The sequence below is a fragment of the Haematobia irritans genome, chromosome 2 (assembly GCF_050003625.1).
Source record: "Haematobia irritans isolate KBUSLIRL chromosome 2, ASM5000362v1, whole genome shotgun sequence".
Lineage (NCBI taxonomy): Eukaryota > Metazoa > Arthropoda > Insecta > Diptera > Muscidae > Haematobia > Haematobia irritans.
In genome coordinates, this window is record NC_134398.1 from 122,279,812 (window position 1) to 122,300,121 (window position 20,310).

The 20,310-nt window shown below is 32.9% G+C and overlaps 1 protein-coding gene across 2 annotated transcripts in view; it reads left to right on the top strand.

Moving 5' to 3' along the window:
- LOC142226183 (ATP-binding cassette sub-family G member 1) overlaps positions 1-20,310 on the top strand; it is a 176,485-nt gene that overhangs the window by 145,288 nt on the left and 10,887 nt on the right. For both annotated transcript variants that reach the window (XM_075296067.1, XM_075296068.1), the window contains 3 exons: positions 15,145-15,262; positions 15,329-15,509; positions 15,589-15,734. In XM_075296067.1, the coding sequence (XP_075152182.1) occupies positions 15,145-15,262; positions 15,329-15,509; positions 15,589-15,734 (445 nt within the window). The remainder of the gene's footprint in view (positions 1-15,144; positions 15,263-15,328; positions 15,510-15,588; positions 15,735-20,310) is intronic.

A 20,310-nucleotide genomic window follows, 5' to 3' on the forward strand; every position in this document is an offset into this window, starting at 1 on the left:
GGCTCCACAAGCCAAATCTGAGGGTCCCTTTATATGGGGGCTATACGTAAAAGTGCGCCGATATGGCCCATTTTCAATACCATCCAACCTACATCGATTACAACTACTTGTGCCAAGTTTCAAGTCGATAGCTTGTTTCGTTCGGAAGTTAGCGTGATTTCAACAGACGGACGGACGGACGGACATGCTTAGATCGACTCAGAATTTCACCACGACCCAGAATATATATACTTTATGGGGTCTTAGAGCAATATTTCGATGTGTTACAAACGGAATGACAAAGTTAATATACCCCCATCCTATGATGGAGGGTATAATAATAAAACAACAACAAAATATTTTATTATCCACAAAGAGCTCACCGTAAACTAACCAGTTAGGAGGTAACTCATAGCATGCTCATATATTATCAGCCTAAAGCTAACTCACTTTGAGCTAACTTTTTGTTAGTTGAAGCTTATGCAGGGTTGAGTGAGGACTGACTCGTTGAGTGAGGATTGAGGACTGACTCGTTCCAATGAACGAGTGAGGACTGACTCGTTCCAATGACAACGCGTGTTAAAACTGAATAGGATTTTACATGAGAAATGAGTTAGGTTTTGAGTCACCTTATTCAATTTATTAACTTAAAGTCACCTCAATTTCCTACAGGGAATATTTTCAAATTTGTACCCTGTTTCTGTATGTCGAATGATTCATAATTCAAACGAAAGAAAATTGATATTGGTTTCTCTATGTCGAAAAGTTCGTCACTTCATATTTTGTTGTCGAGTTAAAAAGAAACGTATACACTGACAGAAAAATCTTTATTATATTAACGAAATGTGTCATAAAATTGAGACAATGACGCAAATTTTGTAGATATAACGAAAGTTTTCGTTATTATAACGAATTTTCTGTTAATCAACGAACCGCTTCGTATAAAAAAAGAAATATTTTTATTGTTTTAATGGAAATGTTTCGTTATATCAATGAATAATTTTCGTTGGCTCAATTTTAATGAAATTTACTTTGTGTGTATCATAGGTGTCAAGGTAAAAGTAAAAACATTTTTAACATTTAAATGAGTTCGCGGGCCAAAAGTTTGAAAATGCTCATATTTGATAATCAATGTATTCTCATACAAACGGAACAAACTTTCAAAAATACAGAAACCCAAATTGAAAACAAGAGGACGAAAATTTCTCTTCTACAAAAACAACAAATGTCAACCGTATAGATGTCGCACAATGCCTGCAGCTTTGGTATAACCGACGTTGCGGTCGAAGCGCTGTTTTGATAAATTCTTTATTAAGGCATCGGCAGTTATAATTTCAAATTGTCTGCCAAAAAAATTAAAAGAATGACAAGATTTATATAAAAGAACATTTGTTACTACAAAGTAGGTTCTAAATCCTATTTTTCTTACGTTTCATAAGGCCAGCATAGAACTGAACTGGGTGACGCCGACGCAAACTGTATGTTATGATATTTGAGAGAAGCGCCGACAAAAACTGCATGACATTAGATAAATTTCATCATGACTGCCACCTACTGTCGCAGTTTCGCTTGACAGTTTCGTTCTCTTGTTTTCTTAATACTCTCTGCCTTTTCTATCGACTGGGTTTAAGTTCGACATACAGGATCAGGGTATTACTGTCGAAAAAATTATTTTGTCCTCTGAAAAAATTTGAAATTCATTACTAATCAAAATGAATTTATTCACCCAGAAAAAAGTGTCTTCGAAACTAAAGGAAAAAATGTTCATCAATTTAGTTTAGCCATTTTATTTTCATTCAGTTAAATTTTTGTGTGAAATTATAAAATTTACAGTTAGGCATAGTTCATTAACTAGAATAAGGCATGGAGTTTTACTAATACTGTTTTCTTCGCTGGGTATAAGAATTTACTACTGAACAAGAAAATTTTATTCACTGATAACAAAGCATTCGTAAAAATAAACAAAATATGAATTAAAACCAAGTTTCCTCTAATTTAGTAAAATTTCTTATCATACATACGAATAACACTTGGCATAGAAAAATATTTTAGTTCACTCGTACTAAGAAGTATTCAATCCTTTCAAAACTTAAGGAAACACACTTGTTAGAATATAGGAAAATTTCCTACATATCTTTTATCTACCTTTAATCGATACCTGTCATCGATGTAATCGATATGTTTGCGCGTGGGTTGTTTTTTAGTTGGAATCGCGTTGTTATGGTATACGGAGAGATTGTTAAAAAAGAATATAGTAAAATAATATAATAAAAAACAAATAAAATATATAAAATATTTTTTATTTTAAATTAGTGAGAACAATTTTTGAAAATTGGTTTATAAAAAAAGAATACACCAGCAGAATAACAACCCCTTCATTCGACTTCATTTTGGAATCTTAAATTATCAGGTAATATTCAGTGACGCTAACCTTTTGTGAAAAATTTGTTTAGGATTTGTTTGTTTATATTTATGTATGTATGTATGTATTGGAATTGTAAAAGGTGGACAAAATTGCTAGGCAGCAACTTATTCAAAGTGAAAGGTACTAGAAGAAGAAAAAACGTGTGGTTTAATATTCAAAGCCAGTCGATGCTGTTGATTCTAAATAAATATAGTTAATATATTAATAAAACAAGTCTTTTAATGAAGAAAAAATTGCTTATATAAATACATAAACATTTTATTTAAAAACGAAGGTAAGCAGTTCTAATTTTGAATTAAAAGGTTTACCACAAATATGTTAGATTTGTCCAAATGAATGAAAAACGTTCAATAAAATTATTCCATATATGAATTCAATTCAGTTAATTTTTTTCATCCTGCAGTATAGTGGTACATAAATATAGGAAAATGTTAACTAATATATGGAATGCATTCTACCTAATTTCTATGAAAATCATATCGTTCAAACAAATAAAAATGTCTTTGGCGCTATACGAAGTTCAAATTTCTTCACAATGAATTAATTTTAACTTAAAGAAGGGGTCACTTTTTTCTGGGTGATGAAAATAAAATAATAATGAAGCGGTACACTTGGATAGAGGTTCTTAATTTCATAAAATTAAAAATGCTTCAAATCAAATCAATACCCAAAAGTTCTATTATACATCTTTGAAAGTTTTTTTTTTACATTGAAATTTAGGTGGTATACCTGATACTAGAATTTATAATATATTTTTGGTGCTTTTTGCCCTTCGGAGCGGATGGGCCATTTGAGTCCCAGTCGCGGTCATCATTTGCATGAAATAATTTTCAAACATTATATTGTACGGACCGTACTATCGTTTGAAATAAAGATTTCATGCATTTTTCAATATTTAATGTGTTTTTTTTAATTAATTTAAAAAATCACCCTTTACATACTTCTATTTCGTTTAACCTATAAATGTAGTTTTAGTATAGTGCAAGTGTATAGAACCCATGACCCTTTATCGATAAAACGTGTTAGCAATTGCAAAACAATGTATATTATTTGCATACAATGATTTGTTCAAACTATACAATTTTTATTAATGAATAAATGGTGGAGCATAACAAATGATTATGGGCTTCCGTTCAAATTGTGCAATTGTAATTGCACCCTTTTGTTCCTTTGTTATCAATAGCGGGTAATTAGCATGTTTACTAATAGACAGTCCAAGACAACTTAAACGTGGTCATAAAAAGTGTGACTAGTGTCAATGGGTGTTGCCATAGGCATGTAATTTGTCTAGAGATCCATTTATCATTTCAAATGCTTTATGGCTATAAATGCAATATTGGTTTTTTACAGCTTTAACAAATTGAATAAACACTTATGGCGGTATCAATAAAAACAATAGATTCCGTATTGAAAGAAACGCTAGCCCGTTTTCAAAGAGTTTGTCTTTATACTAATGATTTTGATTGCGAGCCAAAGAAGCAAGGAATTGCATTAAGGATGCTTGTAAATTTAAGTTTTGTATAACAGTTTGGTTGTTAAGTCCCCACATAGATGGCGTCGCTAGTATTAAATGCATATTATTTTTATATTGTACCAACCTTCAAATGATTCGTGTCAAAATTTGGCAAGGCATTTAGCTTGTGAGATAGAGCGTCTTTTGTGAAGTAACTTTTGTTATTGTGAAAAAAATGGAAAAAAAAGGAATTTCGTGTTTTGATAAAATACTGAAAATACGGTGGAAGCAAAAACTTGGCTTGATAATGAGTTTCCGGACTCTGCCCCAGGGAAATCAACAATAATTGATTGGTATGCAAAATTCAAGCGTGGTGAAATGAGCACGGTGAACGCAGTGGACGAAAGAGGTGATTACCGACGAAAACATCAAAAAAAACCCACGAAATGATTTTGAATGACCGTAAAATGGAGTTGATCGAGATAGCAGAGGCCTTGAAGATGTCAAAGGAACGTGTTGGTCATATCATTCATCAATATTTGGATATGCGGAAGCTCTGTGCAAAATGGGTGCCGCGCGAGCTCACATTTGACCAAAAACAACAAACGTGTTTATGATTCTGAGCGGTGTTTGCAGCTGTTTTTTGGGATGCGCATGGAATAATTTTTATCGATTATCTTGAGAAGGGAAAAACCAACAGTGACTATTATATAGCGTTATTGGAGCGTTTGAAGGTCGAAATCGCGGCAAAATGGCCCCATATGAAGAAGAAAAAAGTGTTGTTCCACCAAGACAACGCACCGTGCCACAAGTCATTGAGAACGATGGCAAAGATTCATGAATTGGGCTTCGACTTGCTTCCCCACCCACCGTATTCTCCAGATCTGGCCCCCAGCGACTTTTTCTTGTTCTCAGACCTCAAAAGGATGCTCGCAGGGGAATAATTAGGCTGCAATGAAGAGGTGATCGCCGAAACTGAGGCCTATTTTGAGGCAAAACCGAAGGAGTACTACCAAAATGGTATCAAAAAATTGGAAGGTCGTTATAATCGTTGTATCGCTCTTGAAGGGAACTATGTTGAATAATAAAAACGAATTTTGACAAAAAAAATGTGTTTTTCTTTGTTAGACCGGGGACTTATCAGCCAACCTGTTATAACAAGCGGTTTTTACTTTTTAATATCCTCTGTCACCTTCATCAGGCATAAAAGAAATAGCCAACGATTGTATAGATTCACCGATAATGTATCTACAATGCTCAAATTGTTTTTTGTATTTGGTTGAGAGCCGTTAAAACAAGATTCACGAAAAATTGCATGTTTTCGCATCCATTGAGGATTTTTATGCAATTTAAATCAGTCTTTCCTAACCAAAAATTGCTACCTGTCTAACGGCCATTTTCATAAAGCTCCGTTAGTGTTCCGTTAACTAACCAACTTTTAAACCGTATTATAGACGAAGCTGCCATCTTGCCCATTATATTCCATAGGGCAGTTAGGAACTTAACTGACGAAAATTTTTCAGTTACAGTTAACCGGAGAGAAGATATTTGCAATTTACTTTCTGTTAACTGGCAGTTAAAGCCTAACGGAGCTACATGAAAATGGCCGTAATTCAGATAGTCTACCGTCGTTTTCCATATGATATTCCCCCAATTCATTCTCATGTAGTTAAATCGGAGTAAAATTTGGCCTCTGTGGTAATATATGTATAAATCGGACTAAAGATATACATGGAAGCTCTATTTTGGCATGCATAGTAAGAATGTTAAGTCTACACCCTGTGAAAAATTTCACGTAAATCGGAGTTAAACTTAACTTTCCTTTCAAACAATCAAAATTTCAATAAAATGTAAATAGTATAAATTTTGCTGCAAAAAAAAAACGAATGTTGGATAATTTAATAATTATCTTTATAAACTCAATATTTTCCCCACACATGTAATAAGTTGACGGCCAATTAATTTTCTAAATTAATAATTTATTATTAATGAAATTCAATGGAATTAATGAGTTGGGCATTAAAAACAATAAACGCTATCTTATAGGTAACAGACACCTTTCATTACGTGTTTGAACGATAGATCTAAAAATGTGACTTGGTCTTAATTTGACAGGTTAAACAGATACTCGTTATAATAAATTTTAAATTTTACGAGACTGACTGTTGAAACCATGACGTTACCTTTGACTTTTGGAATACTTACATTGGCTGGACGCAATGGAGGAAGTTGTTGATGATGGGTGTACCAGTGTGGCCTACATGTGCGCAAAAACTTGGTAAAGGGCGGATTCTAGTTAATACTTTTCCCGATTTGTGGTCAATGGTAAATATGATAATGCCAGTTCACATTGATTTCGGGCTCTACAGAGAGATCGTTGCTACCAACAGGGGCTTCAACATGCAGAGAAGGAATATGATAACGCCATACATGATGTTTCAAGAGCGAAATGTTAGTTTTGGAGGTGAATATGGAATATTTTTGTCGCAAAAATTTTGTTTTCTCGGCAAACATATACATTGCCGTTGCCAAAACCCGATGCATAATTTTCGAGAAAAAAAAACTTGGTTGCGACAAACATGTTCCGTGTTCTCCGTCCAAAAATAACATTTTGCTTTTGAAACATGTTTGGGGTCATCATATTCCTTCTCTGGGTGTACTGTCCCAGGCTGGCTAACAGCGAGTCTTAGGAGCGGAAATTCCGTGAGATATCATTATTGATTATTTACCTACAGTCGGTAAATAAACCAAGTCATCATACGATTTTTCCTTACATGTAATTTAATTTAAATTCCGTCATAATTAATATATTAATTCAATTATAAAATATATTTATTCTTAAGCATTTGCAATTGAATGTATAACTTATTATTTCTATTTCTATTACTAAAGTGTCAGTTGAGAGCTTGCACGTGAGAAAACTAGCAATTGGCGTGAAAAAAACAACAGCAGTTTGTTATGCTTAACGTTTAATAGCCAGTTACGGTATTTAATTGTTGTATTTATTACACTACGACCGAAAGAAAAAACAAAACTGACAAACTGCAGTACGGTACAGTGAAAATAATGTTGATATAGCTGAGAATGACAGTTGTTGATCCTCTTTTAGGGGCTGTTGTTTCTTATAAGATAAGATATACATTTAATGTAATAATCCAAATTTCTGAAAATTCTTACTTTCTTTTAGACATATACTAGTAAATAAGTACGATCAGATGAACCAATTCCATTGAATAAACAAACGTAATAAAATTTTAGAAACTTACATCATTAAATATATACTAAAATTATATAAATTAAATTAAATTAAACTATTTATTGGAATTTTGTAGATGGTGTACATATAAAGTTTAGATTAAGGCATTATCTGGCTGTGCAAATAAATATTTAACAATTTTAAATTAAATAAATTGAAAAAATAAATCAAATTCATAACACTCATTGGGTGGCCTTGTCCCCCAATGTCGATGGCCTTGTCCCCAGTGTTGCCAACTCCCCAAGGCCAAAAAGCACCAAAAATATATTATAAATTCTAACATACCACCTTCCACCACAAAATCGAAAATTAAATGCTCTACTAAAAAAAAAAGCTTCCGAAGATGTACCTATTATAGAACTTTTGTGAATTGAATTTTAAGAAGTTAAGGTGGGTATTAAGATCGAGTTTAGCTGCTAAAATAGTCATTTTTTGACAATTACAATTTCTTTAATAATTCATTTGAAGGAATACAAACTTTGTGAAAATTTGCTTTTGGCTATTCCCCATCAAGTTATAATAAAATTTGCAGCAAATATGCATAATTTTATGCCTTTTTTACTGATATAGTTTTCACTTTAGCGGCAAAACTCGAACTTAGTACTCACCATTATGAACCGCTATTCAAGTATACACTTTGATCAGTTTTAATGCTTTCGTCCAATTCATTTTGATCAGTGATGTTTTTCAACTTTCAAAATATTAATATGTGGAAGGAGTCTATATTAATATAGGGAAGGAGTCTTATTTCAGTTGTGCGTGCTTTTGTGAATTTAATACAAACGTTTTTAATGACATCTTTACCAAATTCGAAAATTCGACACTCATCGCTCGACTTTCGTACAGAATACCCTAAATAACAATATTAATTAAAAAATAATCAATACCAACTTCATAACAATCAAATTCTATATTTGGCAATAAATTTGAGTTTCTTCGGCTCTTGAAAGTCTAATCAAAATTTTTGTATCAATTAAACTTAATACTGTTCAAAATAAAAAAAACACCAAAAGCACTAAATGAAAATGCCAGAAAGCACCAAGTTGGTGCTTTTTTTGAAAAGGCCCCAAAAAGGCAATTTGGTACTTTTTAGAAATCAAAAAGCACTAAATTTGGTGCTAAAAGCACCAAATTGGCAACACTGCTTGTCCCCCTTGTCGACTCAAAATTTTCAAATGAAAAATGTTTGCGGGATTAACTTTTCGATACAATATTTTTCGAAAATATACTCACGATAAAATCCTATACGTGGCACAATTGCATCTATAAATACAAAATATGTTTAAATTATTTTTATAAGTATACCTGATGTTTGCTTATGGTAGTTGAATGTTCTAAACAAAAAAAATTTGTTCGTCGGCGCCTGTCGTAGCAGCATAATGGACATAGTGGCCAATTCAATTTTCAGAAATTGAGTCACATTTTGCCAAATTTCAGGCGCCGATGGGATTGATACCTGTACAGAAATATAGCACAAGTTTTATGAAGTTCAGAATACAATTTTTGCACTTGTAGATTCACTATAGTGAGTATGTATTCACGGATAACATAAAAATATGGAAACTATGGAATGGAAACTAAAGTTAAAATTCTTTTAAATATCATTATTTAGCTTAGACTATTCACCCAGGAAAATCTCTCATTACCCGGTAATCTTGTAGGTAAGCCTACTTAAAAAGTAATAACCACTTATTAATTGTTGATTACATTTACATTGACATGTTCTAGAAGGAAAGTAATTATCCCCAGGCATACCTTCGGCCATGAAATAAGTAATGTATAGAGATCATATGTAATCAGTTATTCGTAGTTTAAAAATTACTACTAATTGTCTCAGGTATCCAAATCTCGAAAATAAATACTTTTCTCACCGATGCTGTAAGATGAACTCTACTTGAATAGATAACGATAAAATATTCAAAAAGTTTACTTGGATCCAAAGATTTTGACCTTCCTTTAAGGATTTTGGTATTGATTCCGTGCTAAAGATGCGGCTTCTTTAAAATAAAGACATTTTTTGGGGACCCATCTGTCTTTAAATCTAGGATCAAAATTGGGATACAGATCTCATTTATCGATTTTTCATACTCTTTTCACGGTATATTAATAAAGCTATAGACGTACAAGGTTAGGTTAGGTTAAGTGGCAGCCCGATGTATCAGGCTCAATTGTGATACCACATTGGTGAACTTCTCTCTTTCACTGAGTGATGCCCGATTCCATCTTCCCTTATCACTGAGTGCTACCCGATTCCATGTTAAGCTCAATGACAAGGGACCTCCTTTTTATAGCCGTGTCCGAACGGCGTTCCACATTGCAGTGAAACCACTTAGAGAAGTTTTGAAACCCTCAGAAATGTCACCAGCATTACTGAGGTGGGATAATCCACCGCTGAAAAACTTTTTGGTGTTCGGTCGAAGCAGGAATCGAACCCACGACCTTGTGTATGCAAGGCGGGCATGCTAACCATTGCACCACGGTGGCTCCCTATAGACATACAAACAAATGCCATTTTAAAAATCCAAATTATAACGGATTCTTCAAAGTGCAAAATGTTTTCTTAATTCTAAAAAAACTTTAATTCAAAGATGCTAAATCCTCAAAATAAGTCTTAGCCTATCTTTAGGTTAGGTTAGGTTAGGTTATGTGGCAGTCCGATGTATCAGGCTCACTTAGACTATTCAGTCCATTGTGATACCACAGTGGTGAACTTCTCTCTTATCACTGAGTGCTGGCCGATTCCATGTTAAGCTCAATGACAAGGGACCTCCTTTTTATAGCCGAGTCCGAACGGCGTTCCACTTTGAAGCGTTTTTATCTTTATCTTAGTTCAAAGACATGCGACTTTAACGCTGGGACGCAAATTTACAAAACTTATGTCCTAAATTTAATGAAAAAAATTGAAGCAAAGATCGTAGACTTTATTTTAATTAAAATTTCATTATTTTTACGAAATCTGTCCTTAATATTTTGTAAATTGGGCATTCTAAAATTGAGGTTACTTAATCTTTAATATCACGTAAATATTTTTTTCAGTGCGGATAATGAGAGTTTTTGCTGGGAGGTGGTGAACTACTCTTTTGTCAACGACAGTTGCCCGATTCTTTGATTTTAATATTTTAAATGTCATTTTTAATAATTTATAGTTTAACTAAAAAAGAAAATATTTTCAATCATTTGACATTATTTATTTTAATTTGAGTAAAGCGTAAATTGTACTAGTTAATTTTTTAATATATTATTGTACATTTGCAACTTCAATCAATTTTTTTTTATTGGAAAGTTTTATGATATTTGTTTCTGTGTATCAAATCAGGTCGAAATCAGGTGTTAGCACCTATCTTATTCTGTTTATTTATCAAGTCAAATTCACCCTCTAAAGCCCCATTTTTTTCTGCCAGCTGATAAGATAGTCCAGGATTACGACACAAATGCAAGAAAATTAAACAAGGAAACTCAATACGGTAAAATCCAGTATATGGTGCAAAGTCTCTTGTTGGGTTTTGACTAAATTTGGTTTTTATTTTACATATATTTGCTATCTTTAGTAAAAACTTCTCATTTTACCGTAGACCGCCTAAAGGCGGGTTTGGGTATTAGAGGGTTAAACTAATCAATTCATCTTTATACAAACATTTTGAGACAAACTTCATGCACAAACATTATTCGTACTAATATTTCTTTATTATTGATATTAATATCTTAGTTAATGTGTCATTGATGACTCTGCAAAATTCTAGCCGTTTTCACTCTACTTATGGTTGTGCATTTCCCTTTCGATCAGAACTATTTCATAAAATTTATTCACTATCCGCTTGGAAACATGTGCGATTACGTTGGTGGTTTGTATGTCCCCCAAATGAGTCAAAGTATCGAATTAAAGTGAAAATGCATTGTAATGGGAAATTCTATTGTAATAAATAACTCATTGTCAGCGAAGTCATCGGATGACATGCAATTTAGAACAAATTTTATAAACTAAACATGAACACTATTTTCCTACGAATATTATCCATAGCCCTTGTGATTGACAGAAAATTGATGTGATTTGAAATGTAATTTTTTGCAAAACTTTCAATCTTCTATGTTATACATGTTGTATATTTAATTAGTTCGTGTGAAATTTTCCATCTTCAAAGTTGCGGCAGACCACGTAATATTTCTGGAAATATCAGTTTCTAAACAAATGAGTAAGACTTAGATAAGATATATGATGAATATGTTATTAGATGGACTCTTTGGACCATAATCCGATGTCCATGCGAGGGCAACCTTAAAAAACAGAGACATGCCAGATTAGAGATGATGAATTGAGACCATGAATCACACTACCAATTTTGGGAGAATCACTCAATATGATAAATTAGAATGAAAATGATCTGTGGTTAACTCTACTAACGCTGTGCTGAAATTGACCTGGAAAATCAAGCACTTTTTTCCCTGGTAGCACTTTTGAGGAATATTTCTCTGGTAAACTATTAGAAATACCAGGTAATAGGTTAAGTAGAAAAAGAAATTTCGAATTTCTCCGTACACTCAAAAAACAGTTTTCTTGAATTCAAAGATTTTGACCTACCCTTAAAGAGTTTAGTATTGATTCCGAGCCAAAGATTCCGCTTCTTTGAAATAAATTCATTTTTAGGGAACCTTCTGTCTTTAAATCTAGGCTAGTTTTTTTCTTTACTTTAAGGAAAATTTGCATTACTTCTAAGACATACCAGAAGGACGAAAATTTCAAATATTCGTATCCTAAATTTGAAGAAAACAATTATTAACATTTAACTTGTGAGGTGAATTTTTTTTGCTTACTTTGTGATGTGGGGTAAAATTGACCCCTTCTTCTACATAAATATATATTTTTTTTTTTGATAAAAAAAAGTTTTTTGTATCATTATTACATTTGTTAAATACAATGTGTTTTTTTTTGCTTACTTTGTGATGTGGGGTAAAATTGACCCCTTCTTCTACATAAATATATATTTTTTTTTTTTGATAAAAAAAAGTTTTTTGTATCATTATTACATTTGTTAAATACAATGTGTTCTAACATTGTATTTAACGAAAATAAAACAATATTTCCAAATATTGTATTTACTTTAAAAAATTAACATGTACATTATTTCACACGTCTTATTTATACCACATGTAAACATTTACTTTAAATTGGTCCATATCGGTCCATAATTATATATAGGCCCCATAAACCGATGCCCAGATTTGACTTGCGGAGCCTCTAAGAGAAGCAAATTTCATCCGATCCGGCTGAAATTTGGTAAATGGTGTAGTATGTGGTCTCTAACAACCATGCCAAAATTGGTCCACATCGGTTCATAATTATATATAGACCCCATATAAACCGATCCCCAGATTTGACCTCCGTAGCATCATGGATGAGCAAAATTCATCCGATTCGGTTGAAATTTGGTACGTGGTGTTAGTTTATGGTCTCTAACAACCATGCAGGAATTAGTCCATATCGGTCCATAATTACATGTAGCTCCCATATAAACCGATCCCCAGATTTGACCTTCGAAGCCCCTTGGAAGAGCAAAATTCACCTGATCCGGTTGGTACGTGGTGTTAGTATATGGTCTCTAACAACCATGCAAAAATTGGTCCATACTGGTCTTAATTATATATAACCCCCACTTAAACCGATCCCCAGATTTGACCCCCGTAGCTCTTGTAGGAGCAAAATTCATCCGATCCGGTTGAAATTTGGTACGTGGCGAAATTTGGACCATTGCGCTAGTATATGACCGCTAACAACCATGCCAAAATTCGTCCATATCGGTCTATAGTTATATATAGCCGATCCCCAAAAATAATCTACCAAAATTTTATTTCTATAGAAAATTTTGTCAAAATTTTATTACTGTGGAAAATTTTGTCAAAATTTTATAACTATACAAAATTTTTTCAAGATTTTATTTCTATAGAAAATTTTGTCAAAATGTTATTTCTATAGAAAATTTGGTCAACATGTTATTTCTATAGAAAATTTGATATAGAAAATTTTGTTAAAATTTTATTTCTAGAGAAAATTTTGTCAAAATTTTATTTCTATAGAAAATTTTGTCAAACTGAATTATATACGTACGAAGTTTTAAGTTTCGTTGCCATCGGCAAGTGTTACCGCAACCCAAGTAATTCGATTGTGGATGACAGTCTGTAGTAGAAGTTTCTACGCAATCCATGGTGGAGGGTACATAAGATTCGTCCTGACCGATCTAACTTGCCTGAAATTGGAAATCTAGAGGTATTCTTGGACCATAAAGACGTGTGTCGAAAATGGTGAGTACCGGTCCATGTTTTCATATAGCCCCCATATAGACAAATCTCCCGATTTTACTTCTTGGTCTTCTAGATTCCGTAGTTTTTTTCCAATGTGCCTGAAATTGGAAATCTAGAGGTATTCTAGGACCATAAAGAGTGTGCCGAATATATTGTGTATCGGTACAGTTTTTAATATAGCCCTCTTATAAACCGGCCCTCCGATTTGGGCCCTAGATTCTAGAACTACAATTAGATGTGCTGAATACTGTGTGTATCCTTCCATGTTTTGGAATAGCCCCCATTACACCGAACTCCCGATTTAACTCCTAGGGTTTCTAGAAATTGTAGTTTTTATCCGATTTGCCACAAATTGAAAATATACTGGCATTTTAGACCCATAACAAAGTGTAACATATATGATTTAATTTTATCGGTCCATTTAGTAAGGCCTCCATATAGACCGATTTCACTTATTGAGCGTATAGAAGGCGCACTGATCATGAAAATTGCTTGAAACTGAATGCAAGATTCCAGATTTTACCTCTCGTAATCATTTAAATAATTGGGATGAAAATCTACAGATTTCAGATTTCAAATCAAGGCGTTGTTTCATCATTTTCTTGCAAACTTACAAGAGATGTTTATTATTCCTCTAAAACTCAAACAAAAAATGGTTCTTATAAGTGCAGAATCTGATCTAGTCTTCATAGGTAAAATCTTTACATTTATCGGTGGGAAGCGTACTGGTTGAACTGATCTCCTTGGGTTAATATCTGTCATCAAACCCCCCTGAAATTTTCAAAGGAAACTATTATATTTGATTCATGGTGGTGGGTATTTAAGATACGGCCCGGCCGAACTTACTACTGTATATACTTGTTTTTTACTAACATTGTGTACCATCCCAGGGCATTAGCCGACTTAAATTTTAAAGCCCATATTCATAATAATTTTCTGACAGTTTATCGAAGGAACTTGTATGGTTATAGTAGGTTTAAAGTTTACATAAAATTTTATGAATATTGAGGTAAGTCTATATGTTAGATTATAAATTTTGTTCAGATGAAGTCAGATTTAAATGTATGAATTTGGGACAAAAACCTTTATATATAGCACCCAACACATTGGACGGATTTGATATAGTATCGAAAATGTGGATCTACAAAGTGTTGCAGGGTATAATATAGTCGGACCCGACCGACTTTAGACTTTCTTTATTTGTTTTAAATTAAGTTAATAACTTAAAAACTGTTCTTTTTACTAGCGCTATCTCTGAAGCATATTGCTTAACTATGAATTCAAGATAAAATTTAACAACAAAGAGTTGCCACTTCAGCGGTCTGAAAGGGTCAAAAGGGTTGCCATATTGTTTTACTATTTTCGATTTTTTTGGTTACTGACTTTTACCACAATCCAAGTAATTCGTAATTGTGGATGACAGCCTTTTGTAGAACTTTGTGCACAATCCATGGTGGAGGAGGGTACATAAGATTCGTCCTGGCCGAACTTTCGGCCATATTTACTTGTTGAGAACACTAAATCAGCATAGATTTACAGTGGAGGTGTTAAGTTCGTTCACAAAAGTATAAAGCAATATTAGAGGTATATTACCCAAATGAAAATAATGATAAGCGGCCATGGAAGCCCAAAATCTCAATTATTGTTATCCGCTATAAACCTCTAAATATTTGGCATATTTTTTTATTTCTCCATCATTTTATTAACTGTTTCATATTGTCTTAATTGTCATTACAGAGAAGAAAGTAGTACTTAAAGGAATTTCTGGAACATTTCGTTCAGGAGAACTTACAGCCATTATGGGACCATCAGGAGCAGGCAAATCAAGTCTAATGAATATCTTAACAGGATTTACGTGAGTTGTCGAGCTCGGGTTTCAAAATGGGATTTATTGGAAAATATTTTTTCCTTAAATTTTCAGAAAAGTTGGTGTTTCCGGAAACATACAATTTGGCAATGCTCCAAAAGCACGCAAATTATGTTGTTACATAATGCAGGATGATCATTTTTATGGATGGTTCACTGTTGAAGAGACCATGATGTTGGCAGCCAGCTTAAAAATTTCAAATAATTCTATGCCTATAAGAGATCGAAAATTATTGGTAAGTTTATAGAAAAACATATTTCTTGATATAGTTTCGCAAAAAATAATTCCTATTCAATTTATTGTTGATATTGCAGATTGAACAAATTTTGGATACCCTAAAGTTGGCCAAAGCAAAACATACTCGCTGTAATCGACTATCAGGTGGACAAAAGAAGCGTTTATCGATTGCCTTAGAACTTATTGATAATCCTGCCGTATTGTTTTTAGATGAACCCACCACGTAAGTTTATTTTAGTAACAAAAAAAAAACTAAATACAAAGACCCATGAAAAGGTTGACTGATAAGAATTTCTCTTCAGAAAAATAAATCTGGTATTCCCCTTATACCTTATACAGAAAAATATGACTAAGATTTGTATAACCAACACGGAATAGGTTTGCCATTCCGTTTCTAATACATCGAAATACCGACCCTAGAAAGTATGTATATTTTTAATTAGGATAAAATTCCAAGGCTATCAACGATTTACGTCTGTTGTAATTACTAATTACTAGCGTAACCCGGCCCGCTTCGCTGCGCCTTCCGAAGCGTATTTGTACACTGTTAGAAAAATATGTTTTTCATATGTTCCGATCTAAACAAAATATGTTTCGGGCACAATTTTTAAACATAATATATTTGAGTGCCAACATGTAATGTTCTTCATAAAAATAATATGTGTGAATGTAAATATATATAAATTTACAAATTTCGAGTAAACATATATATGTTTACAATTTCTGTGAAACAGTTGTATGTTGTATCCGAAAACTGCTTTATGATAATACCAAAAATTTGATATGTTTAAGTCTAAATATTATATAATTTGAATATTAGAATGAGTATTCGGAGTAAAGAGAATAGACATTCGGAACCAAGAGCATAGAGATTTAAAAAAAAAAACAGCATGTGTTTTCGCCTTGAGAGAAGAATTTTATGTATGTGTGGACAAATGTTTTGTTTATCATTTTGGCATTATGGACACACATTTTGAATTGAATTACAGAAAAAGGTACCAAGAACTAAAAATTTCGTGGAAGTGAAAATTAGTTAGGGAATGAGCACAATCTTTTTTGGGGAAAATTCTTCCAAGCATATAATATTTTTGGGCTCAAAATGCTTCCAAACATATAATATGTTCACTAGACCTGTCCAGGAAATGTATGAGATTTTTCAAAACACAAATTTTTTAATAAGCACTTACAGTTTTAGAATCTCTCAATGATTGTAATAAAAACTGTGAAAAAAGATTTTGAAAAATTTTTGCCAAAAAGTTGCTCAACGCGGTTGAAGTCAGGATTTTGGCAATTTTCGAAAATTTTAAAGGTATACGTACAAACAAAATTTTAAATAATTTATTAGTAAATATAAGAAATATCTAAAAGCGCAATCTTTGAGCTAAATGCTCAAGCAAATAATAAAAAATTCAAAACGTGAAATTTATTGAGCCGTTTGCTTGCTGTAGCCTCTGGAAATAAAAAAATGCAGAAAATTTCCGCAATTTTTTTTTTCAATGCATTATATTTTTTTCGAAAAAAAAGAATTTATATACGTTTGCATATTTTTTATATATTCTTGGAACAATAAGGTATAAAAAAAATTTAGATTAAGAATTTTTGGATGTGTCATTAGTCGCTAAAAAATTAATTTCTTTATGAAAGGTATCACTTAAATATTTTACTTTTAGTTATATGTGGCACTTTTTAAAAATTTTAATCTATCTTATTATTGCTTTGACTTTTAGAAATTAATTTTTTAGCGACTAATGACACATCCAAAAATTCTTAATCTAAATTTTTTTTTACCTTATTGTTCCAAGAATATATAAAAAATATGCACACGTATATAAATTTTTTTTTCGAAAACATATAATGCATTGAAAAAAAATTGCGGAAATTTTCTGCATTTTTTGATTTCCAGAGGCTACAGCAAGCAAACGGCTCAATAAATTTCACGTTTTGATTTTTTTATTATTTGCTTGAGCATTTAGCTCAAAGATTGCGCTTTTAGATATTTCTTATATTTATTAATAAATTATTTAAAATTTTGTTTGTACGTATACCTTTAAAAGTTTCGAAAATTGCCAAAATCCTGACTTCAACCGCGTTGAGCAACTTTTTGGCAAAAGTTTTTCAAAATCTTTTTTCATAACTCTTATTACAATCATTGAGAGATTCTAAAACTGTAAGTGCTCATTAAAAAATGTGAACTTTGGAAATCTGGACAGGTCTAATGTTCACATAAAACAAACATATTAATGTTTCGGCAGTATCCAATAATATATGTGCTTCCTGCAAAATATGTTTGTAACATATGTTAGAGAAGCGATTTTTTTTTGAGGGTGTAGGAGCATTTTGCATTAACTTAGTCAACCATATTCGTCGTGCTGAAAACACGCTGAGAAGGAATATGATCACCTCAAACATGTTTGTCACTATAATGTTATTTTCTCGTCAAATATAACCTGCTTGTCGAAATCAGATACATGATTTCCGAGAAAATAACATGGTTGCGAAAACCATGTTACATGGTCAGCACCCAAAAATAACATTTTGCTCTTAAAACATGTTTGAGGTGATCATATTCCTTCTCTGGGTGAACAAATTCGAAAAGATTTGAATTCTTTCAAACAAATCGGACTACTTGCTTTTTCGTTTATAGGTACAAATACGGCGGATATGCATATGTAAAACCGTTCGTCTTAAAAAATGTCGGGGAGGGGGTGTACCCTTTCCTCCAAATTTTTTAAATAATGTTCTGTATTCAAGTAGTTGGACAATCTTCTAAATTTCTTGTGAATTTTAAGTGAGGTTTGTCAAGGAAAGGTATCCTTCTCCTCGACGTATCTGATAATTAAGCACTATATTACAATAACATACAAAGAATTCTCATCCAATAAATCGGAAAAAGCAAAAGAAGTAAACAATTTTACAACATTAACATTTGCTAAAATGTTGGAAAATGATGCACCCTCTGCCAATTTCATGTAAATTTAAGTTCTTTACTAAAAAGAAGTCTGACAGAAGCCTGTGCAAAAATCATAAAATTCCCATTTACGGACAACCCTCTACTTTCAATTTAAGAAAAAAAAACGGACAAAAGGGAACCCTCTCCCCACCTTCGCTCCACTCTGACCTGATATCGGACTATCACGTACAATATATTAACATAATTTCATAACTACTCAATGGTCCCTATAAATTCAATCGAAGTAAGTCGACAAAGTTTATTTCAATTTTCCCCTTCTCCAACCAGATATCGAAAAATCATATACTAATTTAAAAATCATGTATAAATTTAATCACCTCCTCCCACGTTCCCTGCAAATTTAGAGTAGATCGGAGATGTTTAAATTTTGCTTATTGTTTTAAAGGGACGTCAATTTCCCCGATACAATATCGACAAACACCGTAGTGAATAGCAACCCTAACCTTCCCTGAAAATTCTTGAAACTTCCCTTCGTTGATAACCTTCCTCCACTGCCTTTGTAAATTTGAAGAAAACTTAAGAATTTTTGTTTTTTTTTGCAGTTTTAGAGGAGGACCTACTCCCCGACCAAATATTTAAAAGTCATGTAACGTATCTTTTGTAAACGTCCCAGAAAATGTCAAGCAAATTATAAGTCTAAAGGGGCGGCCTCTCTTCCGTCCAAATATCACAAAATCAGGTATCAACTATTAATATCGTAACCTCTCCCCAGTCCTCTGTAAATTTCAAGTAACTCGGTAAAGTTTAATTGTTTCTCTGTATGTAGTTACTTAAGAGAAGCGGATGTCTCCCTATGTCCTTTTATTTTTATTAAAAAATTAGGAACCTGATATAAATATCATAACCTCACTAATTTTTCCGTAAAATTTCAGTCGGGGGAGTTTAGTTTTGTTTTCACTGTACTTAAAAAAAAAAGTCGGGCAAAGTGGTCCCCCTCCCCGACCAAATATCGAACAATAATGCAGCGGATTTTTGTCTAGATGCCAACCCCAACATTCAATAAAAATTTCAAACAAATCGCATAATTTTGTTCCAAGTATAAAAAAAGTAGGGCAAGGGGGAGGTCCCCCTCCCCGTCCACATATGAAACCATCAGGTACCCCATATTAATTCCATAACCTCACCGCATGTTCTCTGTAAATCTCAGATAATTTAGAGAATTTTAGTTTTTTCACTGTACTTTAAAATAAGTCGAACAAAGGGGAGGTCCCCCTCCGCCACAAAATATCGAAATATAAAGTAGCGGATGTTTGTCTAGATACCAAAACCAACCTTCAATGAAAATTTCAAACAAATCGGTCAACTTTGGTCCAATTTTCAAAAAGTCTGACAAAGGGGAGGTCCCCCTCCGCGACCAGGTGTCAAAAAATGAGGTACCCTATTTTCACCACATGAACGCCCCATACGATCTCTGAAAGTTTCAAGTAAATCGGTTCAGCCGTTTCGGAGCCAACTCGGAACATACAAACAAACAAACAAAAAAATAAACAAACATAGATTGAATTTTATATATATATAGATAGATGAAGCTACCGCCCTGAAAGTTCGTATGACTTGATGCAGCCCACTGATAATCACATCGGCCGATTTGAGTTCTTGAACATCTAGACGCCGCAATTTTAACCGATCTGATTTTAGAAATCCAGTCCGGTCTGATTTTAGAAATCCAGAGGTATTTTAGATATCTTAAATTTGGTTGATATTGGTCCATATTCTGCTATAGCTCCCATATGGACTGTTACCCCGTTAACCAACGGTAACGGTGGCTCCGTGGTGCAATGGTTAACATGCCCGCCTTGCATACACAAGGTCGTGGGTTCTATTCCTG